Below are 25,360 nucleotides of genomic sequence, written 5' to 3'. Positions count from 1 at the left end.
TTCCCGATCAGGCCACACCGATAGGAAGCTTATCAATCTGGATCGGAATGGTCTTCCGGTCTGGTCGCAACCCTCTGGGTCGTCCGCTTCACCTTCGACGGACTCACGCTCACCTTGGACAATTGCAACCCTCTAGGCCGTCCGCTTTACCTCGGGTCACCCCTCCAATCACAACCTTCTAAGCCGAGGACCACTAGCAGATAACTCCTTGAATTCTCCTGGGCTGCCGAGAATCGTGGCCGTATCTCACCTCCTTTATCACAGTCGAATTTGAAAATTCACTGACCTAATTGTCCTTCGAAGTTGCCTCCAGAAGTCGGCAACACACTTGAGTTTCACAACCGAGTGTCACTGTCGACTTCGCCTCCAAAAATCAACAACTCTTCCAATTCCGAATCTCTTGGCCTTGAGTCTGCTTCGGCGTTTGGAAGAGCCCGTCGCGACGGATTCTACGGCTAGAAATCTTCTAATTCGATTCGACTATAATTTCCAATCAACATAAAGAATCGACTCCTTACTCACTACAATCTTAACGACTGGCCGAGGACCACCAGTAGATGGTAACTCCTTGAACCAGCTTGGGTCACTAAAGATCGCGGCGGAAATCAATCACCAAGGAGTCGTCGATAGCCGTCGGACATTAACAACCAAGGAACGATGCTCTGATACCAATTTGTCATGAACCTAGGGTTCATAACGGGATGAAATCGGCAATCAGAAGGATCTGATCGATTTAGAACCAAGAATTGACAGATTTAGGGAAGAAAATGAGAAGAAAGAGTGAGAAATAGAAGAACAGAAGAGAGAGGAAGAAGAACAAGAGAGGAAGAATGGTAGAGGGAAGAAAATAGAATTTCAATTCAATAATTTTTTAGCATACCCTAACAAACCAATAGCAGTAGCCTTATATAGGCATTACAAGCTCAATAGCGACCTAGCACATGCACCCCATGTGCTTCTAAAACATCTCCTAACTATTATTATAATACTATTACTATATTGCCCTTTACTTACTACTTGGGTCATGACATTGTGCTACTGTCTTTGGCTTCCAATCAATAGGTTTTCCATGGAGTTGCCAACAGATTTCTTTTGTATGACTAGGGCAGCGACTATGTTCACACAATGGCCTTCCCCCTTTTCGTGGTCGTTGTAGGTTTCAGACAGCCAAGGCTGATGATTCACCACTAGCAGTTAATTTTTCTATTCCCAACATCAATTGGCGTCTACTCTCTTCCCTTCGAACCTTAGAGAAAGTTACTCGTAAGCAAAATTTGTAGAGTTTGAGATCAATGGTGGTTTCCCAAGAATATTTTTTAAAAGCATCTAGTTGTTGCCAGTTTTGAAGGAGTTTGTCGTAATACTCGGTTACAGATAAATCACCTTGTCAGAGATTGTGCAATACCCCCTCAATTGTTACCAGTTCGGAGGTGTTGTCTTTGTGTGGAATAAGTGTCTTTTGCAACCTCCCAGACCTCTGCAGCAATTTCACATAGGAGAAAATTTTCCCCTATGCATGGCTCCATGGAATTTACTAGCTAGGCCATAACTTGGCTACTATCTCTTTTCCAAATCCGATAATCAGCTCCTTTTTCATCTGGTTTGATGATATTTCCGGTGAGATAATCTTCTTTTTCCTTGCTGCAGACGTGAAACATGAAGGATTGAGACCGTTGGATGTAGTTTCGCCCATTCAATTTGTAGATGGTGATGAGTGTGGATGAATAGTTTGACAAGTCGCCCCCATTGTTGTTGTACATAACAGTTTCGACATTTGGGAAGGAGGATTTTAAAGTTTCAATTGAGAATTCATTGGAGTTTGACATGTTTGCGATCTAATGTTGCTGCCGAGAATGAAATAAAGGCTAGGACGGCTGATGAATATTACCAGAATAAGCAATGCAGAATGCTGCCGGAAAAAACAATAGATAAAAAACCAACCTAGGACGGTTGTGAGAAGAACAGGAGGCGTCTAGAGTTGCTCTAATACCATGAACAATTGTTAGAAAACTTGGTATTTTTCTATTCCACTTGATTACAATATATATAGGAGAAAGAAATCAATCAAATCCCTATAACTAAGGAAAAAATAAGAAATCCTAATTATATCAATTACTAATTTACATCAATCAATCAATCCCAATAATTAAGATTGATTATAATCAATCCCATAGATTGTGGGATAATTAATAATCAATCCCATAGATTGAGGGATTGATTGGGATTGATAATCAATCCCATAGATTGTGGGATTGATTATCCAACAATCTTTACAACAAAGAATTCCAACTCCTCCTTTAATCACCTAGTTGGTGGGGTTTATAAGTTAGATCCTAGGGCTCAAAGTATATTTTCTTATGCTCCTCCAGGTCACAAAACATTGGCAAGTCCTAATCTCCCAAATTCATTCCTTCCGCTGATTTTATCCTTTTTAGTAAATTACATTGACTACCCTTGATGTTTGGTTTAAAATAAATAGGGTAAATTCCACGTTGCACCCTTGGGGTGTGGCAAAGAGCCGCAAACCACCCTTGTGTTTTCAAAAATAACATAAACCTCCCTTAGCTTTATTGCCTTTGCAACACTTTCCATTCTGCCATTATTTTACCCCATTAAACATCTTAACATGACCAAAATAACATCAAATTTCTCTCTCCTCTATTTCTCATTCCCTCTCCTCTCTCCTCTCTCCTCTCTACTTCGTCACTGGAGAGTGTCCCTCTCAACCCCCACCCCAAACACACACACCCCCTCTCTGAAGCCAGCCCACCAAGGCTCAGTTACAAAGCTTCCCCTCTGTTATTCAATGGTTGATACAGTTACAGAGTATTGCATTAAACCACAGAAATTAGCTGACCAATCCCCAAAGATCAGCCAAACCTAAGTAAGTTTTATACTCATTTATATTACAAAGTGGCGTTGTTGCATTTATTCTGGTAGTTCTTCCTCCATTTCCTTCAGAAGCCCCAGAATTCATCAACCAAAGTTTCCACACCAGAGGCTGGGAGCTTCTTCGGCCTCTCCCCATTGTAATTGCAACCCGCTATGGCCTTTTCAGCAGGCAAAATTACAAAATAGAGCAGGATTATATCTCGAAATTGGTTAGTGCGCAGTCAGTTGTGTCTAGATTTCTTCAATTTCCATCAGTTTTTGATAAATGAGTCCAAGACTCTATCCAGGTCTGATAAGAACAATGTGCAGACATGACATTCGCAGTATTAAAGGGAAGAACCAATCTGGTAATAGCTGAACAAGGCTCAGTTCTTTAAGGAAAAAAGCCACTGTTTTTGCCAGTCAGGAGCTTGAAATCAAGAATTCTGGACACTGATTTGGGCAAAGGAGTCATCGCTTGAACTTTAAAATTTGATTCTCCTAATAGGTTTCGCCCAAAGCAATTTTCAATTCCATTAAGTGCAAAAAAGGGGAATTCCCAGGTTTGAGTCCTCTGGATTTTGAGGAGAAAACTAGGAGGATGTTGTTCTCTGTTCTACCATCCCGTGGCTGCCCTGGACATTTTGGTTTGGCTGGGCACACGGGCGCACCACAGAGAGAGAGAGAGAGAGAGATGGTCTTTTTGTTTAATGTCAACAGCAAGGGGGTCTTTGTTATTTCCTAAAATGCAGGTTGTTTGTGACTTTTCGCCAACCTCAAGGATGCCCAGTGTAATTTACCCAAATACAAAATATTCATTACATTTCAAAAATTACAACTGACTACCCTTCTTGAAAATCAAATCAGATTTTCCTCATTGTTAGAGAACGATTGCTAACTTAACCAAAACTTGTTAACATAAGCAAAAAAATATGAATTTTATTGTCAAAAATGCCCTTTGGATGTGTAGTTGACTAATATCCTTGAAAATTATGAGGAAAGTACCGAAGAACTCCTATTATGTGGAGAAAGGAATTCACTTTCATTCGTATCCATCAACTGTATATGCCTAGTCTATATACACACACAAGGAGATTACAAATCACCTCCCTAATTTATTGCGATATCCTAGGAATCATCAATCAATTGAAAAAGGAAACAAATAAAATCAAAGAAGCTATAAATCCTCCTAGATAGAATCTGACAGTACATAGCCTAAAATAGAGAAGATTCTGTGATTTAAATGCTGAGATATTTGACCTTCTACACCCCCCCTCAAGTTGATGTGAAGATATTGTTCATCCAAGCTTGGTACTTAGGTCGTCGAAGCATTTTCAAGGCAATGCTTTAGTTAGGATGTCTACAACCTGAGAATTTGTAGGGGAGCAGGCAAGTTCAATGTGATTCCCTTCAATTTTGTCCTTGTCGAAGTGACGATTAATTTTCACATGCTTAGTCCTGTCGTGGTGTATAATAGGGTTCTTGGCAATATTGATGGTAGATTGATTGTCACAGAAGAGTTTCATAGAGCCTTCGATCTTGACTTCAAGTTCTTCTAACAATCTTTTTATCCACATCCCCCCACAAATACCATGAGCCATGGCGCGGAATTCTAGTTCTACGCTACTCCTAGAGACCACTGATTGTTTCTTGCTCCTCTTAAGTAGCAAGATTGCCCCACACATAGGTGTAGTACCCAGATGTAGACCTTCAATCTGAGATTGAACCCGCCCAGTCTACATCACTGTAGATTTCTACCCCTCAATTGGAACCTTTCTTGAAGAAGAGACCCTTTCTTGGAGTTAGCTTCAAGTATCTTAAGATTTTGTAGACTGCCTTCGTATGTTCTTCCCTTGGATCACTCATGAATTGGCTCACAACACTGACTAAAAAACCGATGTCTGGTCAGGTGTGAGATAGATATATAAGTCTTCTAACTAACCTTTGGTATTGGCCCTTATCAACTGGAGCATCCTTCTCTTCCCTTCCAAGTTTGGTGGTAGCTTCCATTGGAGTATCAATTAATTTACACCCAAGCATCCCGCATTCCTTTAACAGATCCAAGACATGATTTCTTTGAGACACAAAAATTCCAATGCTAGATCTAGCCACCTCCATCCCTAGGACTTGCTCTGATACCAAAATGTCATATCCTTGAATCTAACAAGAAGTTCCCACTGAATTGATGAGAATCTAGTTAAGAAATTAGAGGGAAATGAGAAGAATTCCATTGGGGAGAAAAGACTGAGAGATAGGAGGGAAATCAGAGAGAGAGAGAAGAGAGATTGAGAGGGAAATCAAAAATTTTTTATTAAGTTCTTTGATTGCTTCCACACTGAATGCAATCAGTAATTATATACTGATTGTAGCTAGCTTTTGGCGCCAAAAATGGTCATCAGTTTTTCAAAGTTACAACTTTTCAAAATATTGCAACTATCTAACTTCCTTCTAGAAGATTGACCTTTCATCTGCCCATTCCTTCTACTCAAAAATGTATTCCCCTTAGTTATTAGGTACATGACAGATAAAAGCTTGTTTGGGGGTCAAGGGCTATGCTCGGGTAAATGGTTGAGATTACTCTAGGACTCTCTCTAAGACCTGTTCATCTAGTAGCCACTGTATCACTAAATCTTCACCAAGTTGGCATTTAGAATGTCTTCTTGCATTGGGACCTTGATAAAGAAACTATAGAGTAACTCTGACGTTTGTCGTTTAGGGGGCCCACAGACTGGTGCCTAGAACAAAGAAATCCTTACGTCTAAACCAATCCCCCTACGTTTGATTTGAAAGATTTGGTAATATTGTTATGCATGCAGTTTGATCTTGCTGGTTATATATTTTATCTATCATCATTCAGCAGATGATAGATTGAAGTTAGATGATGCTAAAGTGAACAAATGGGTTGAATCCATTCCACGTTCTAGGTTTCACACTAAGTATCTAGAATCACTAGCATTTCTAGGGTACTAATATCTATCCTTCCTTCTTGTTATTCTCAGTGCCAGTAAATTCTTGATTTATTGTACAAGGCAAGGATTTAGGATCTAAACTTGTAGATTCTCCTACAAATCTAAATATGAAACCAGTGATGTATTGTATGAAACCAGTGATATATTGAATGATATTACTTATCAAAGACTAGTTGGAAACTAAATTACTTGATTGTTACAAGAGAAGATATATCTTTCACCACTCGTGCAATCAATCAACTCTTAAATTCTATTTAAATTCAGAGGTGTCCTAATGGTGCATCTAGAAATGGTCAAGACATGATCTCCATATTAAGATCATGGTTAAGGATACAATTACAGATAGGGAAACCTATCCATCACACAAAAAGGCCAACAAGGGGGTATCATGTCTGTTAGATGTACTTCACTAGTTAAGATGTAGACAGCAGTAGCTCAACCCAATGCTGAATCTGAGTATAGAAAAATGCCTCTTGTGAAGTGGTATAGTTAACATATATTCTCAAAAGAGATAAGAGTTATGCATTCACAATCTAACATTTTTTCTTTTTGGAATGATAACAATGAACAAAAAAACACCTTAAAGGGGAGAAACCTTTACAAACAAGACCTACCTCAAAAAACTTTCAATAAAATGTTATCCAAAAAATTCACAAAAGGACCGAAAAGAGAAAGGTAAACCTCCTCTGATCAACAAGAAAAAGGAAATCAGAATACTTTCTTTGAGCGAGAGAACAGAACTTAAAAGAGTCCAAGTGTGAAAATCAAACAGTAATTCATATTCCTTCTAATCCTCAATTTCATGAGAGTAGAGATTGACTGACTGACGTGGGGAAAAGATTTTATAAATATAATCAAGGCTATTTGTGTGTAGTCAAAAGATCAATTTGCAAAGTTGGAAATATAAACTTTTGGGGTGCTAAACTGAACTTTATTTGTAACAAGCATGGAACAAATTGCATGTATGCTCTAGAGTGAAGGAGAGTGTTAACATAGCATTTGTGATTAGATATGGTTAAGATGAGCCAATTGTAAAATGTACATTATATTTTTGGTATAATAGTAATGAGGCAACCATTGTCCCATAGTCTTTCTATGTAAAGTTCAAAATGCTTTGAAATTCCATTGTCAGGACAAAAGTAAGCAATTAGAATAATTCATAAAGAGATGCAGTCTGAAAAAGAACACAATGGGATTTGATTTATAGTAATGAGCTTAAATGACCTTAAGAAATGGAGTTTAAAGAACAACATGGGGCTATGATTTACAGTAATAACAGAAGACAAACAAGTTAACCTTTCTGATGAGAATCAAAAGCACTTAGTGTCAGAACATGAAATGATACAGCTCTTTGGCAATTAATGACTACATCTTTCATAAAATAACCAAATTTCTACTTGACGTTGAATATACCTGTTGAAAATCTTTTAGTGCTTCTTTGAACTTGCCCATAGCAAGATATGCTACACCACGCCTGTAATAACCCTGTAATTAATAATAACTATCATAAAATAGATTGAGAATTTCAAAGCACATGAACCACATAAATTTCATATCCAAAGCATACCTTTGAATATTTATGATCAATTTCTATAGCCTTTGATGCATCCTGTATTGCACTCCCATATTCCTCCAGTCTAGTATGAGCAAATGCACGATTTGCCCAGTATACTGCATTTTGACTATCTAGTTCGATTGCTTGAGTATAGAGGTCAATAGCTTGAGAATATTTATGAGCTGCAGGGGTAAATGAACATGTTCAGCACAAAGAGAGAGAGAGAGGATGTACCAAGCATGATAGTTATGTATTTGAACAAAAACAAAATTGTTTGGTACAACTGAGAAATACATTTAGGTAAAGACCTGAGAATGTTTCAGCTAAACACCTTATAGATGAAAATATATATATATATAGGTGGGTGAAGGATGTAAACTATGAAAGTACAATCATTATTACCTTTGAAGGCTTCATTAGCAAGTGCTTTGACTTCTCCGGCTCTCAAAATATTTCGATTCTCAGTTTCCATACTTGGCATAATATGGCTACCAATGTCAAATTAGGCTGAAATTTAAAAGAAAATTATTAAAATGGTCATTCTTTGATTACACTGTAAACAAGATTCTTACCTGTTCCATTAAAAGACAAAGACTCAAAATTAAGGAGGACAAAATAATATGAACGCATAGAGAAGGGAATCAATAAGTAGCAATAAGTAGTAACATTGACAACTGTAGCATAGATTAGTAATGATGAGTCCTACACATTAGATGCAAAAAGAATCTACCTTGTGGAGATGCAAATCCAGACAATTAAACCAACTAATCTATATCAATCTGTGCATGTCAGTGATCAAGCTTGTTTACAAGCACCCGTCCTTAGAATATCAATTAGAAGATATGTGAAACACAATTAAGATGATGCAGTCATATGAGAAGAAGACTAATAGAGGCTCATTTGAGGAAAGTGGATGGAATAAAATAAGTATTTAGCAAAAAAGTAAGAGTAAGACAAAGAAAAACTTGGTGGGAGATCTTAAAGTATGATATGAGTTATAAGGGCCTTATAAAGATGAGATCATAGATAAAAATAATTATTAAGTTAGAATTCATATAGTCTACCCCACATACCCACGTACTAAGATTAAAGCTTGATATCGTGTTGTTGCATTTCAAGCTACGAAAAAGATGAAAGGTAAAGAAATTGGGTTGAATAAGATACTGATAAAAGCTTTGAAATGAATGGGTGAAGATGGCATTTCTAACAAAAATTATTGAATATATTCCTTGTAGTGTTGAGGGGGGGGGGGGGGGGGGGGGGGGAGAGAGAGAGTCCAGTGCCTATTTTACAAAAATAAAGGAAATATTAAAAGTTACTAAAATTATAGTGCCATTAAGCTGATGAACCAGTACCACGATATGAAACTTGGATCCGCATCTATCAAAGGTTAAGGAGAGAGAAATCAAAGTCTCCAAAAATAAACTTAGTTTTATGCCAAGTAGGTCGAAATGGAAACTATCTACTTATTGAAACATCTAATAAAAGGTCATTAGATAAACAACATGATTTGCATATGTAGTTTTTAAACATGGAAAGGATCTAAAACAGAATCCCTAGAGAAACCTTGTGGAGGGTTTTGGAGAAGAAAAACATTCAGATTACTTATATACAGATTATTAAGGACATGTAAGAAAATCACACCAAAACCAACCCAACGTTTAAGGGCAGTTGTTAGGATCCTGGTGTTAGAAACCGCGACAGTGCAGCCTTTGATTCCATCTGTTTCCGATCCACAAAGACACAAGCACGAACTCCTCTAACTCAATCCACGCAATCGGCCCTTTCCACAATCTCTTATCAATTCTATCTCTTATCTGTTCTATCTCAATACTGCATTGTGGTTTGCATTCTGTTCTCTTTTTGATTCTATCTCTTATCTATTTTCTGCTTTATACTTGTTTTGTATCTGATTTCGGTGTGAGTATTGAGTGATTCTTGAGACATATTAGTGCTCGGTTTTAACATCCTCTAAGTGTTTAAAAGCGGCATATTTATAGAGCACAAAGCCCTAATCCTATCATAACAAAACCCTAAACATTTTAGGCCCGGACCCTAATCATATTGGGCCAGTTCTCTCCTTTAATTGTGAAATGGGCTCGATCCAAGTGTGTGACCCCTTAGGTCCATCATTAGACTAGATGTAGGACCCAATTCTATTGGGCTACTTTAGGGCCGAACTTATTGGTTTAATTTAAACACATCTCATGGGTTTCATAATTAAATTCTTTAATTAATAGTTTTAGAATTAATCAAAATTAATTCTAAAATCCCTACATATCATGGTTGACATCTAGCAACATGCCATGAATACCTAGCCAATGATGAAATACGCGCGGACTTTTTCAATTGCAATTACTGTGCAGTAAAATCCTTTCATCAGTTAATATCTCGATTGAATTTAAGGTATGATTTTATGTCGAACCCTAACTATTCAATAAATATGTATCCATTCCAAATTTATGACTTGATAGGTGAAATCAAAACACATTTTGATTTCCACCTCACATTGGCCAAGGATTTACATAGTCATGAAATTATTGGAATACATAGGACATCCTCTTATCTGTATGATAAGTGACGAATCTTTTATTGACATTCATAAGCCTTCATATGTGACAAGGCTATTGGAATTATTAGTATAATTAGATATATTGCATATTGTTGTATGAGTTTTTATTTATTTATTTGTTGTAACTATGTGTAATTAGGCTAAGCCCGTAGATTATTAGACCTGTTGTGCCTATTATAAATAACACACTAAAAGACTAATCTCTTGGGTTTTTTCTCATAATTATTTTCTCACATGATATCAGAGCCACCGGTGAGAAAAACACTAGCCACCGTTGTGTATCTTTTTCCAGCAGCCTTCAAACCCTAGTTTTCTCTCTTCACCGTCACTGTTCACACCAGAACATCACTGTCTAGCCATCACTTGCTGGAATCAACCCCACCCTAGGGTTTGCCGCCTTCAGGCCAAGTTGCTGTCAGAAAATCGTAGCTACCGAAGCCCCCACACGCCGACGCGTGAAGGCGAGTCCGCCAGCCGTTTTCACCCGGCTTCTCCAGATCAGCTCACCTCCCTTCCCTAGTCTTATTCTCGATGTCAAATCCTCGCTATGTCTGACCTCAATGACACAGTTTCTGTTGGTGCTACTCCCGCAACCGCACTTGTTGCCCCTGCTGCTTCTCAGTCCTTTACTATCTCCAATCTTGGAACAGCCAATATCACCACTGTCAAGTTGATAGGGTCTGCCAATTATCTCTCATGGGCAGCCTCTATCAAAATGTAGTTCAAAGGGCAAGGTCAAGCCGATCATCTTAACACAAAGATTGAAAGTGTGCCGGAAACCAATCAGGCTAGATGGGAACAAATTGATGCCCAGTTATGCAGCCTCCTATGGCAGTCTATTGATCCATCCATCATGCAGCTCTTTCGCCCATTTAAAACTTGTGTTGACGTGTGGAATGAATTTGAATAATGTTATACGAATGACATCCAGCGTTTGTACACTGTGGTCTCCAATATCAAGAATCCGAAGCAAGAGTCGTCCATGGAATCTTATTTGGAATAGGTTCGGGCTCTCATGCAAGAATTTGATGCTCTTCTTCCCATTACTATGACCAAGACCGAACAGGTTACCCAAAGAGAGAAGTTTTTTATGGTTATTGCTCTTTCCGATCTAAAACCAGAATTTGACGCCATCAGGCATCAAATCTTAACCACCAACTCCACTAATCCTACCATGAAGGACTCTTTTAAAAGGTTGTTGAATATGACCGGTGCACATGGTATGTCATCTTCTTCTCATGTTGTTCAGGAGGAAATAGAGGCCGTAATAATAATCGGCCACGTCCATAGTGTGCCTTTTGTAAGAAATTGGGTCATCTTGAGGACAGGTGTTGGAAGAAACATGGTCGGCCAGCTGCTCCGCCTACATCATCTACCAATGCAGCTCATGCATTCTAGAGTGATCCTAGTTCTACCCAATCTGCACCGGGTTCACAGTTGATACCCATGTCTGCAGTTGAGTATGATGTCTTTTTGAAGTTTCAGGCCACCCAACAGTCTCATCCTGCTAATCCCATTGCTTGCGTTGCTAAAAGCCCATCTCTTGGTCCTTAGATTATAGATTCTGGCGCCACTGATTATATGTGTGGTAATGAACTACTTTTCTCTTCACTTACTTATTCTGATACCTTGCCTACAATTACCCCGACTGATGGCACCAAAACTGCAGTTAAAGGGATAAGCCAAACCACACCCACTTCGTCTTTATCTTTAAATTCGATTTTATATGTCCCTGGCAATCCTTTCAATTTGATTTCAGTTAGCCAGTTTACTAAAACCCTTAACTGCTCAGTCACTTTCACTCCTACCTCTATTTGTGTACAGGACCAGGGTACGAGGCGGACGATTGGCGTTGGGTGTGAGTCACAAGGTCACTATCATCTTGTTGTGCCGATGGCTTGCACCAGTGCTGCTTCCCTAGATCTTCTCCACTCTCGTCTTGGTCATCCCAACCTCTCCAAATTGAAGAAATTAGTTCCTAATTTGTCATCGTTGTCTATTTTTTATTGTGAGTCATGTCAATGTGGTAAACACGCACGTAGTTCTTTTTCCAGTCGTGTCAATAATAGGACTGATACTCCTTTTTCTCTTGTGCACCCTGATGTATGGGGGCCCGGTCGTGTCAATTCTACTCTTGATTTCTTATATTTTGTTACTTTCATTGATGACTTTTCTCGCTGCACTTTGTTGTTTCTCATGAAGAGTCGGTCTAAGTTGTTTTATGTCTTTCAGACATTCACTGCTGAAATAAAAACACAGTTTGGAGTTTATATACGTGCTTTACATAGTGATAATGCTCTTGAGCACTTTTCTTCTCAATTTACTACTTTCATGACTACTAATGGCATTTTGCATCAATCTTCTTATCCTTATACACCTCAACAAAATGGTGTTACCGAGTGTAAAAATCGCCATCTCATTGAAACTACATGAACACTACTTTTACATGTCAATCTTCCCACTAAATTCTGGGGAGATATTGTTCTTACTGCGTGTTATCTGATCAATCGCATGCCATCTTCAGTGTTAAAGGACAACATTCCTCACTCTCTTTTGTTCCCCTCCCAGCCCCTTTATTCTGTTCCCCTTCGTGTATTTGATGTATCTATTTTATTCATTCCTTTTCAGTGGGATAGGATAAACTTGCTGCCAAAACCCTCAAGTGTATTTTCCTCAGTTACTCCTGGTTACAAAAAGGCTATAAGTGTTACTCTCCTAAGTTGAACAACAGTCCTTTTTCTCGGTTGCTCAGCCTGATTCACAATGTCTTAACCAAGTATTACCTATTCCTTCTCTTCCGTTACCCTTATCAGATCTGTCTATCTCCTCCTCGGTGGACCCTCCACTTCCATCTTCTGGTCCACACTCCCCGAATCCTCCACTTCTTACTTATCATTGTCGTCCTCATCCTGCTCCTAGCATCGTCATTCCTCTTAACTGCGACTCTCCTAACTCACTCTCTCCGTCAGTGGTCACTCCTACCATGGATCTTGAGCCCGACAGCTTTCTTATTGCACTCCGCAAAGGTACACGATCTACTCGCAATCCACATCCTCTTTATAACTTTTTGTGTTATGATCGTTTGTCACCTGCTTATAGTGCTTTTGTTTCAAGCCTTTCTTCTATTTCTATTCCTAAAACCACAAGTGAAGCCATGTCCCATCTTGGTTGGGGCCAGGCTATGTTAGATGAGATGGTGCTTTGCATTCTACTGGCGCTAGGGATTTGGTGTCTTTGCCACCAGAAAAGACTCTCATTGCTTGTCAGTGGGTGTTCACCCGTAAAGTGGGCCCCGATGGACAGGTGGAACGTCTTAAAGCCCGCTTGGTTACCAAAGGCTTTACACAGATCTATGGGCTGGATTACAGTGACACCTTCTCTCCAGTTACTAAAATGGCCTCTGTTCGCCTATTTCTCTCTATGGTCGCCACGCGTCATTGGCCGCTCTATCAATTGGACATTAAAAATGCCTTTCTTCACGGTGATTTGTAAGAGGAAGTTTATATGAAGCAACCACCTGGTTTTGTTGCTCAGGGGGAGTCCAATGTAATCTCCAAACTCAAGAAGTCTCTCTATGGCATGAAACAATCTCCACGAGCGTGGTCCGGCAAGTTCAGCACTGTGGTTCAAGCCTTTGGTCTCACTCGAAGTGAAGCTGATCATTCAGTTTTCTATCGATATTCTTTTTCTTTATGTATCTATCTCGTTGTTTATGTAAATGAAATTGTTATCACAGGGAGCGATCAGGTTGCCATACAAAATCTGAAGGAACATCTCCATCAGCACTTTCAGACTAAAGACCTAGGCAAACTCCGGTATTTCTTGGGTATTGAACTTGCTCAATCAAGAGATGGGATCTCAATCTCTTAGAGGAAGTATGCACTTGACATCTTAGAAGAAACTAGTATGGTGAACTGCAAACTGAGTAACACCCCAATGGACCCAAATGTCAAACTCTTGCTGGGACAGGGGGAGTCTTACTCAAATCCTAGAAGGTATAGAAGATTGGTAGGCAAACTGAACTATCTCACAGTCACTCGTCCCAACATTGCTTTTATTGTGAGTGTGACGAGTCAATTTCTCAGTTCTCCATGTGACTCTCACTGGGATGCTATCATCCGAATTCTAAGATATATCAAACAAGCACCAGGTAAAAGGCTACTCTATGAGGATAAGGGGCACACAGATATTTGTTGTTATGCAGATGCAAATTGGGTTGGCTCTCCTTCTGATCATGGGTCGACCTCTGGATATTGTGTTCTTGTGGGAGAAAATCTGATTTCTTGGAAAAGTAAGAAACAAAATGTAATAGCTAGATCTAGTGCAGAGGTAAAGTATCGGGCTACGGCTAATGCAACTGGAGGAACTCAAGTTTTGTGAAGTGTCCCCTATGAAACTTGTTTGTGATAATCAGGCTACCTTGCACATTGCTTCCAATCCAATGTTCCATGAGCGGACTAAGCATATTAAAATAGACTGTCACTTTATTAGAGAAAAGCTGGTTGAAGGTGTTATTGTTACTGAGTTTGTTAATTCCAGTGATCAACTTGTCGATGTCTTCACCAAGTCTCTAAACCAGTGAACTAAAACGCGGCCTAGGCGACACCGAGGCGCTAGGCGGCCTCTGGTCACCCCGATTGTGGCCTAATCGGCCACCTTAGGCGTCGGCCCGGCTAATCGATACCGGACGGCGCCTAGGCGGCCAAGGCGACCGCCTAGCCGCTTGAACGCCTGACCGATTATGGCCGCGTGAAGCCTGGCCGATTGTTTTTTCCCCTTCTCTCTTGCGCGCACCACCACCGACTATCTATTGCAGAGTCGATGTCACCGTCGCCTCTCTCGTGCTCACACGCCACCACCGTCTCTTGCAGTTGCAGAGTTGCCGTCACCGCTTTCCATTCCTGTTAGCTTTGTCGTCGCACGCCGCCGCTTCCTCCGGTATGTATCCATCTTCCTCCACCTCCACCAACAGCAACAAGCAGCAACGCAAGCTTGCTGCTCCTTGCTGCATGTTGCAGCAATGCAAGCTTGCGTGCTTGCTGCTGCAGCAAGCATCAAGCAGCAGGTTGCTGCTTCTTGCTGCAGCACCGAGCTTTAATATTTGCTTGTATCCGAGTCGTCTCCTTGCTGCTCCTTGTTGCTGCCTTTGTTAATATTTCAAATATTTTAATATTTACAAGCAAGTGTTGTTACATCGTTTATTTTAATATTTGTTAATATATTAATAAAAAATAAAAAAACTCTAGGTGGCGCCTAGGCCCCGTCTAGGCGCTGCCTAGGCGGCCTAGGCTCTAGGCGCCAGTCTGCTGCCCGACTAGCGCCTAGCGCCTTTTAGAACACTGCTCTAAACGATCCTCGGATAGAATTTATCTATAATAAGCTTGGTGCATATGATATCTATACTACAGCTTGAGGGGGAGTATTAGAATTATTAGTATAATTAGATATATTGCATATTGTTGTATGTGTTTTTATTTATTTATGTGTTGTAATTAACCTAAGCCCATAGGTTAAGCTCGTAGGTTATTTATTAGGCCCATTGTGCCTATTATAAATAACACACTAAGAGACTAATCTTTTAGCTTTTCTCTCATAATTGTTTTCTCACAAAGGCCATGCCCAGTGACAATTTGTTAACGATTCCTTTAAAATCCAAACAGCACCAATGCGTAACCAATCAAATATAAGACTACTATGATGTCTCAATTCTAAAAACCAATCTACACAATTGCAATATAAGAATTCCAATTCGACATTGAACAATAACCATTAGAAATTCTATAGCAGGTCAGTTCAGTGTACTTATTCTTCTAATAAGCACCCACATATATGCACTAGTGTCCTCACACCAAAGACATTCTTCCGATTAAGCATGCATCATATGTGCTAGTCTATCCGAGTTATTAGTGTCCATTCCTAATAACTCTATGACTAGGAACATTTAAGATCGGGACTTATAAGAAATATGTTTCATGATCGTCATCTCTATGCACAACCATATTCCATGAGCCTATTTGATCTATGGACTTTATCAAGTATAGATTGTAATAAATAATGACGACAATCATTAATGACAAATAAAACATAATGCCTTTGAAATAACAATTGATTGAATAAAAAGAATCACAATGAAAAGTATGATCATTTACATAAAATATAATTGACTTGCGGGACATATCACTAACACCTGGACCTCACAATATGAATTCTCAAGCTATAGCAAGAATTAGGGGAGGAAATGGTGAGAGATAAGGCCAAAAAAAGAGGGAAAATTGAAGAGGTGAATTGAGAGAGAGAAGAACAAAAATATGCGAGAGGGAGAGAATGTTTGAGAGAGAGAGGCAAAGAATTTTGAGAGAGAAAGATCAGGACAGAGAGAATTCAAAAACTAAAATTTTAGTAATTCATTAAATGCCTTCCAAACAAATTGATTAGCTTTATATGTAGTTAATCAATCAATTGTTACAATTTAGTTACAAGTTGTAATTGTTCTCTAGAGAATTAATATTCTGCGTTTGACATTCAAATTAAATAGCTACAACCTACTGAAACCCTAGGAACTTGATATTTTCCCACCCTTGAAAATTTTCTTGTCCTCAAGGGGGGAAAAAAAAAACAAAGACCTCCTATAAAAGTAGACACCATAGTTTTCAAATCTCAACCTTTTTTGTTTCTTCTCTTCCACAACTTGTACAAAGAAATCTCGAAGAACTTCTATAATTTCTTTCTAGAAATCAATTTACAGTCTCCCATCTTCAAGATGCCAATGAGAGTTAACCTTCTTTCCTTCCGTCTCAAAAGTAACGCCTAATTTATTGAAGTCGAATATAATTGGACTGAATGTTCTCATCCAATCCACTCCTAATACAATATCACATTCACCTAATTTTAATAACCACGAGTCGATAAAAAATTCCTACCCTTGCATTTCCAGACAAAAGTCGACACTTGGATTTACTATACATTTTACTTCCATTTGCCACAGTGACTAACAAAGAGAAAGTATTCTTCAACTTACAACACAAGTACTTGGCAATATTTTTATTAAGAAAATTGTGTATACTGCCACTATCAATTAATATCACAACTTCTTATCTTTTGCTTGACCCTCCACTTTTATGATTTTATTAGAGAGATACCCCTTTAAAGCATGCAATGAAATTCCCTCTTCTTCAATCTCATAAGTGGCTTATATTTCTTCTGTTAACTCTTTTTCTTCATTTTTACCTTCCAATTGCAACGATTGTCTTTTACAATGATGTCCAGGAGAATATTTTTCTTCACATTTATAACAAAGTCCCAACTGTTTCCTTTGTTCTGAACTGGTAGCTTTTGTCATATTAGATTGATAGGAAGATGATGGATCTTGGGAAGCTTTCTACAAGAATTTTCCCTTACTGGTTCCAAAATTGAAGTTCTTGGTAGCTGATGAAATTTATGCTTCGCCTGAATCAATTCCTCTATACGGAATTATGTTCTTCATCTCTCTTCTACTGTAAGCTCTTGCAATCTAGCACTGTCTACAGCTTGTTTTACAATCTTTGATTGAAGCATCTTGACTGGAGGTCGTAATTCTTCGTTCAAGCCACTAATGAAACTTGAGATGAAGTATGCCTTAGTTAGGTATGGATTGAGATTCAACATCAAAGACTTCAATTCCTCAAACTTCATTTGATACTGCTAGACAAAACTTTCTTGCCTCAATTCATTAAACTATTCTATTACATCCATCATATTTCTGTCTCCAAATCTTGCACAAAAATCTTCTACAAAATCTGTCCAATGGTAATTATCTTGTAACCAGATCCAACTTTGAAACCAAGAGTCTGCCACATCATTCAGGTATGCAGAGGGAGCTTCTCATAAAGCCTAATCCAACACCTCGAATTTTGGCCTTCAAACATAGGAATATCCAATTTCAGCATTGGAAAATAAGGCTAATTAGGTGTAGCTTGTATTTTCTGCTGCCTACCTATAGCTCTTTCCTCTTAATTCTCTCCAATTACAGCAGCTTCCATCTCAAAATCCAAGGAACCAGCTATCCTAGGAGCTGGTCCAAATCCTTGAAGAATCGGATCAGTCCGTTCTCTAGGAGGAAAATCATGAGGCATACTCACCTTAGGCATTTTAGAGAACATCATTAAGAATCCATCAAATCTCCTTGTTAGGCCATCCATAGATGCCTCAAACGTCTTGAAATTCAGATCCAATGTCTCAAAGTTCTTATCAAACTTTCGATCCATTTTCTCAAACTTTTGATCAAACTTCCAATCCATTGTAATGATCGCCTCACAGTTCCTGTTGGATCTAGCTTCCAACGAATCCACGCAAGACTGCAGATCCAAGATTGTCATATTCACCTGCTACAATTGTGACTCAAACTGCTTCATGCGTGTACTATAGGATGAGCTCTAATACCAATTTGTCGGGATCCTGAACCTGACAATATGAATTCTCAGCCTACGGTGAGAAATGGTGAGAGATAAGGCAGAAAAATAGGGGGAATTGGAAAGAGAGAAGAACAAAAAGATGCGAGAGGGAGAGAATGTTTAAAGTTTGAGAGAGAGAGAAATATCAGGAGAGAGAGAGAGAGAGAGAACTGGGGAGATAATTCAGAAACTGAAATTTTAGTAATTCATTTAATGACTTCCAAACAGATTGATTAACTTTATATATAGCTAATCAATCAGCAGCTATAATTCAGTTACATGTTATAACTGTTCTCTAGAGAATTAATATTCTATAGCTGACATTCAAATTAAATGGTTACAACCTACTGAAACCCTAGGAACCTGATAGCGGCCAATTACCTAAACAGTGTATTTTGCCAATGGTGAAAAATATTTTATATAACTTTCGCCAACCAAACATCAAGATAAGAAAAATATTTTACATAAAAATATATTTTGTCAAAGAAAGCATACACATTTAACCTTATTTGTTTCTAATCTGCAACCTCATTTATTCTTATCCCACAAATTAAATTTATCATATGAAACCCTTAAACACCAAACCAGCTCATAATCAGAGTGGAAATAAAAGCTTGATAATTTATCAATGGATCAAGCATATACCCAAAATCAATTTTAGTATTATAAAATTAAATTACAATAGTAACATGTTATATGCTATAATAAATCATTATAAAAGAAAAATACAATTATCCAATATTTGCCATTAAGGTAAACCAATACAATTATCCAATTACCCTTAAGTTACTTGAATGCATTGCATAACAAAAAAATAAACATATAATTACTACTTTCCAAAACGCTTTCCCGGTTTCTAGCATCTGAGCAGTTAGAAGGAAGCTAACATTGATAGGGAACCAACAGAAAAGCAGTAAATCAAGACATGGAGAGGGATCGTGAGTTGAAAGATTCGAGATCAAAACTAAAGACTGTGATGTGTTAATGAACCCAGTTTTTTTCCTAATATGTTAACACAAGGTTCAAAAATTTTTGATTGATTGTGACCATAGTTTTTAAAGATGAAGTTGGAGCACGCCCTAGGTGAGTGAGGTGAGGTAAAATTGCCTCAGGGCAGTTGTGAAGAAGTAAGTCTCCTTGAGTGAACATCTTAGTGGGCGAGGCAAAGTTTAATAGGTCTTATGTATTCTTCAGGTGCATGCCCAAACCAAAGTTTAATAGGTCTTATGTATTCTTACCATTAATTATCATCGTCAGACACTTTGACTTTGACTAAAAAAATAACTAAACACCATAAAAATCTAATAGACTCAAATGGATTTATTGAACTTAATTTATTTAACTAATATGATTTACTAGTACCATTAGTTACTAATTGTTAAATCATTAATTTTTTTACAAATTACTTTGATATTGGAACTTTAGTGAATCACTCTTATTCGATATTTCATAATAGCAAGAACAACACCCTTGATATGTAACCCCATTGGGTTACACAGGCTTCACATATTTAATCCTTCTCTTTTTTGACCTAGCAATTTGTTCATTTTATACTTAGTCATGTTTCTTTTTTATATTTTTTGGATTTTCTAGTAATTTTTCCATATTTTATATTTTTAGTATTATATTTTATTTTTTAAATATTTTTCAAAAATTCGTTGGGCTTACACCCAATGCCTTGGAGCATACACCAGATCTTGCCAAACATAAAACACCTCACTTTTCTCGTTTGCCTTTTAAAACAATGATTGTGACCCATTAAAATTGTTAATCTAGTTTTACAATAGGCAAACTTAATACTATATCCTTAAGTGTGATAATAACCATGATTGAATTTGATAGGGTGAAAACAAATTTTAGAAAAGATAAAACTATAAAGCATTTAAAACTGATACATAAGAAAAAGGTAGACAACCCACTTTTACACAATAGTATAAATACACAAGCAAACCTAAGCTTATGGTTAGAATGCGCTGAGCACATGCCAAAGCACTAGCGGTTCATCAAATTCCTTTTTTCGCCTTCTTCAATGTATTAATATAGGATCATCCAAAGGATTATTTTTGCAGCCATTCTGTTGTTAATGGCCCATTGTCTGACACAGTTTCACATAAATTAATCCAAAGAATATAACTTGCATCAATCAAGCACAGACATTGGTGCTAGGAATGCAAACTAACTTCACGACAGTTTTGGGAGCATATGAAAACATTTCGTGCAGAGGTTTGCATATCTATTTTGGGTCATAATGAGTCATCTCTTAGGGTAAGAAGATACTTGTGAATCTAAACATGAAGAACACATGGCATCACTCCATTCCCAAGGAATATTTCTCAATAGATAACTAAACATCGTATTTCATAATTGTACTCACATAGCCTGTCATCCTATCTATCCCATCAACCAAATCAACAACTTCAGCCTCCACGACGATGCCAAAACCTTCAACTACACCACCCAGCTCAAGAAACAACCCAAATAACCATTAACACCTAACCTTAGTCTACATTTTCACAATTGGCTACTCAAAGCTACAAAAATCTCAGGAGAAAAGCCCTATCCAATTAATACACTCCACAAATTGCCAACAAACGTGTGAGCAACGATAACGGTCATATAAAAAAATGCAAACAACACCGAGAAAAACAAGTTTTATTCATCAGAAAAGAGAAGCCCGAATTAACCAGGAAATGCACGAATCGGGTGAAAACGGGGGAGATCAATAGAGAAGGGGGAGATGGATGATCAGAAGACGGTACCTTGTCGGCTTGGAGCTCTACTATTGCATTTGATGCAAATTCTTAACTTCGCGCTGGGAGAACCACAGAAGAAACTACGTTGGAGGGAAACCCTAATTGAGAGAGAGAGAGAGAGAGAGAGAGAGAGACTGCGTGTATGTACTGCGTCTCACGTGAGTGTCATGCTTTTTGTCAACAAAAATTAATTAACAAGAAGAGTCCAGAGCTGAACCACCCGTTTTGGGAATTAATTTTCTCAAAGAAGTTAATAAGAACAAAACATTGTTTGGCGGGTTGGTTCAAGTAAAATTTAAGTTTATTAATATTTTTAAAAAACAAAAATATAAAATATTTGATATAAAAATTAAAAGGTTACTTATTACTGAATTTATGGAGTATTTAAGAAGTTAAATTTTCCTTTTAAAGTGTGGTAAGAAACCAACAAAATTATTTAAGTTTTTTAGTTAAAAAATTATTTATAATTTTACATTCAAACACTTAAACCTTAGACTTCTAAGTGGAGTAGTAAAAAAAAACTAATATCAACCAAGACAATAATTTCATTTTTCTTTTTAGATGAAATGAAACTATATTAAGAAATACTACGATTTGATTACTTATTCAACAAACATGTTGAATGGACTAAAATAAAAAATATAAAGAATGGAGAGCCCGAATAAAATGTCCATCAGGGAATTAAGATTCACTTGGTGTCGTAAATCAATCACATTTTGTTATTAATTAAATATAATAATTAAAATTTGTAGTGCAAAAAAACTTTCGGTCATAATAAAGTCAAGCACAAAATAAGGTTGTCGGGTAAATGTTCGGAGAAGAACAATTGTGAAGGTCTAAGAGAGTCTTCATTGTTTGATAGAGTTGATATGTTCTCAGGAAAAGCTTTTGCAAGACAAAAGGTAATCAAAAGGAATGCAGGAATTTCTCTCACACGAACTCTCCGATGCTTAAACTCAGAAAAAAGTCATGGTGTTGTTTGAATGCAAATGAGATACAATGCAAGTGGCTTTATTCAAATTGTTTGGGAAAAAAGTCTCTAGGATGACAAGTACTATAGTTGTGCGAGTCCTTCAAAGGTGAAAGGTTGAGAAAAAATCCAGAAGATGAAGGGTCGACGAGTATTTATACTTTTTGGTAAGTGATAAAGACTTGTGGCACACATGTATGAGGACACAATGTTGTCCCAGCGATACACGATATTGTCTCGAGGTAAAGCTCGAAAGAAGGCCTAGTGAAAAACCTCTCGGAGGAATTGTGATACCCAAGAACTTTGGGTTATTATTTTAAAGGAAAAATAGAAATTCGGGAAAAATAGATATCTGAAAAGCCCAAAAAATTTACTGAATCAGCCGAAGGGAGAATCCTGAAGCTTAAATGCCTAAGGAAATAAGAATGTCTTTAACGAGCATATTGAGGCATGATTTTTAAGACTAAAAGAAATCGAATCAGAAACCATTTTTGGTACAACTATTAATCGAGCTGAAAAATCGAATTGTCATAGGAGACTCTCGAGAGGGTAACAGAAGCCTTGGGAAGCTTTGGTTCATCGAGTAGGGCAACTCTTTAGAAGTTTCGGGAAGAAACCAAGAGGTTTAAAGCCAAAACGAAGATTCGGGCCTAAGTGTAATTTTTCAAAATTGCTAGAAATGGTCAAAACGACATTTTTTGAAAGTTTCAAGGGAGAAATGGAAAGATTAGGACTTGAGGAACCTAATGGAAATATTCAAAAGTTGAAGGGCTTTTGTGAAATAGAGCCAAAATAGAAAAAAACTAAAGCAGTGGGGCAAAACTGCAAAAAAAATAAAAATCTTGGCCATGGAATCTGACCAAGCCACGAGAGGTCGCTGAAAGCCTCTAGGTTTGCATGGGCGGTGGTCAGGGAGGGGCAATGAGTGATGATGAGCCGACAATGGCCACCAAAGTGGCCAGATTTCAAAAAAAGTGGCCAAGAAAGCTGGCCGTGATGATGAACCAACAACTTGCTTTTTCAGTCAAATGTTGATGCCTTTAGGTCGATCTAGGAGAGGTGAGGACGTCTAAGGCAATGGGTAAGGCGGTCAAGGACATTTCGAGTTTCAACTTTGCCTATAAATAGAGCTTGTGTTGGCCGAAAATTTCAGAAGATTGAAGCTCAAATTGAAGCCATTTTCGAACGAATTGAGAGGCAAGGATAAAGGTCTTTTGTTGCCCATAAGTTAGAGAGCATTTTTGAAGAATTTCGTGAGCAACAGAGCAAGAACAAGCGAGATCCGAAGCCTCGCCAGAGCCCTAGGTGGACGCTCTGGCCGACACTTTGAGCCTCCGATTAACCGGCTTCCGAACCTCTTTTCAAGCTGATCCAGGTACCATTGTGATTGATATGGGCTGGGCTTCATCGAGATGCAAAAATCTCAACTTTTCGATGTGTCATCGCTGGAGAAGATGACCGGTGGTGAAGCTCACGCGCCAATCTCACTCGCCTTATCACGCACTGGCATATGCAGGCACGTGGGGCCTTGTTAATTTCTAAATTTTTTTAATATTCTTGGAAAATTATTTTAAGATTTTCTATAAAAAAAGGATTTGAAAAATAAGTGATGTAGGTATTTATTTTGGATTATTAGAGAAAATAATTGGAGAAAATAGAGAAAAAAAGGTAAAAAAAAATGATGAAAAAATAGTTTTTATTGATTATTTAAATGAATATCTTCCCTAGGGTGTCTTGTGAATAAAGGTGAAACAATTGGTTGGATTTTCGAAGTTGGCACGAAAAACGAGTCAAGTTGCATGCTTTTCGAGGTATCCCATTTTTTGAGAAAGGTGTGTGGTTTTGTCCCTATAAACCGTATGCGACATGAACACCCTTCTACGCATGATAATTATGTATATTATGATCATCTTCGTCATATTTGTTCATATTTTATTTCATGGAAAGTTATGATATTCACATGACACGATATTATTTTTATATTGCAACTCGTGCATGAGATTGGGATATCGCCCTAAGAGTGTAGACATAATTCCCCAAGGGAAATTTATGGAACAATGTTAGGCTCATCCTACAGAGGTTCGGGATTCTACCTAGGGTTCCGTGTCGGGCTAGTGGGCTATGGAAGTTACACTAAAGTATCTGTTTATAAATATCCATACATCATTTATCATTTATTCATTCATGCTTATTTAACCCTCGCTTAGAAGATTTCATTTTCTAATATTGGACTATGACCCTGGAATATTCCATATTCCAGGCGAGATAAGCGCCCGGAAGGGCAAGGATTACATTCAGTTGTATTGTTTAGATTTTATCAATAATTGTAATATTGTTGGGTAAACAATATGTATGTACCCAAGTATGTTGTATTTCATGCATTTTCTGATCTTGCTTTCGCTTATGTTAAAAATGTATCATTCCTTCGTTATGTTTGGGAGTGTTATATATAAAGGTTATGTTGAGAATTTATTGTTGATTTATGTTTAAATGAAAAAATAAATCCTAGCATATATTTTAATGCCTTGGAAAGCGGGGTGTTACATGAATGGTCATCTAGAGGAAAGAGGGCCTAATTTAGACATACTACATTGTACAGGACAACATAAGGTATAGTTGTCCATGAAAAGGTTCTTCTTTGTTCTTTCTCAGGATGATGGCTCAATTGGGAGTGCTTCATCGGATGAGATGCCTCTCCAATAGAACTTGTCGTTATTGCCCCTATGAGGGCTTCCTTATTGATTTCTCTAAGGAGAACTTCTCCCCGGAAAGTATACCTTTTTCAAGATAACTTCCATTAAGGACGGGTTATGCAATACTCGGGAATGATTTGAGGTTATAAATAATATTTGATGAAGGGTACAAGTGAAATTTTTAGAAAAATGAGACTATAGAGTACACTATCGCAGTTTTAGGCAATCGAATTAGACAAAGGGAGTACCCCGGACCCTAGATAGCCAAGGAAAATGGTATAGTATCGACGAGTGATTTGAGTTATGATTTTAGGCATAAAAAGAAGTTAGATCGGAAACAGTTTTCAGTACAGCTATCTACCAGGTTGAGAAAACTGAATGATCGTAAGGGATGTAATACTCGAGATTTTTAAATTCAGATACTTGAGGAAATAGGATATTTTAAGGGATTGTGGATATTTGGAGATAAAAGTTTAATTTCTGAGCTAGGGGTAAAATCGTAATTTTTGAGGTTCTGGTAAAAGTGTAATTTATCTAAAACTCAGGGG

At 37.8% G+C, this 25,360-nt stretch overlaps 1 protein-coding gene across 2 annotated transcripts in view; it reads right to left on the bottom strand.

The window, feature by feature from the left end:
- LOC127791854 (serine/threonine-protein phosphatase 5) overlaps positions 1-21,301 on the bottom strand; it is a 75,823-nt gene extending 54,522 nt beyond the window's left edge. For both annotated transcript variants that reach the window (XM_052321991.1, XM_052321992.1), the window contains exons 1-4: positions 21,156-21,301; positions 7,798-7,902; positions 7,408-7,577; positions 7,254-7,325 (exon numbers count right to left, since the gene is read on the bottom strand). In XM_052321991.1, coding sequence (XP_052177951.1) covers positions 7,254-7,325; positions 7,408-7,577; positions 7,798-7,876 — 321 coding nt within the window. In that variant the 5' untranslated portion in view covers positions 7,877-7,902; positions 21,156-21,301. The remainder of the gene's footprint in view (positions 1-7,253; positions 7,326-7,407; positions 7,578-7,797; positions 7,903-21,155) is intronic.
- Between the last annotated feature and the right edge of the window lie 4,059 nt (positions 21,302-25,360).

This window comes from Diospyros lotus, chromosome 15 (assembly GCF_014633365.1).
Source record: "Diospyros lotus cultivar Yz01 chromosome 15, ASM1463336v1, whole genome shotgun sequence".
NCBI classification, from domain to species: Eukaryota; Viridiplantae; Streptophyta; class Magnoliopsida; order Ericales; family Ebenaceae; genus Diospyros; species Diospyros lotus.
The sequence above is the reverse complement of the archived record's forward strand: the minus strand, read 5'-3'. Positions and strand labels throughout refer to the sequence as shown.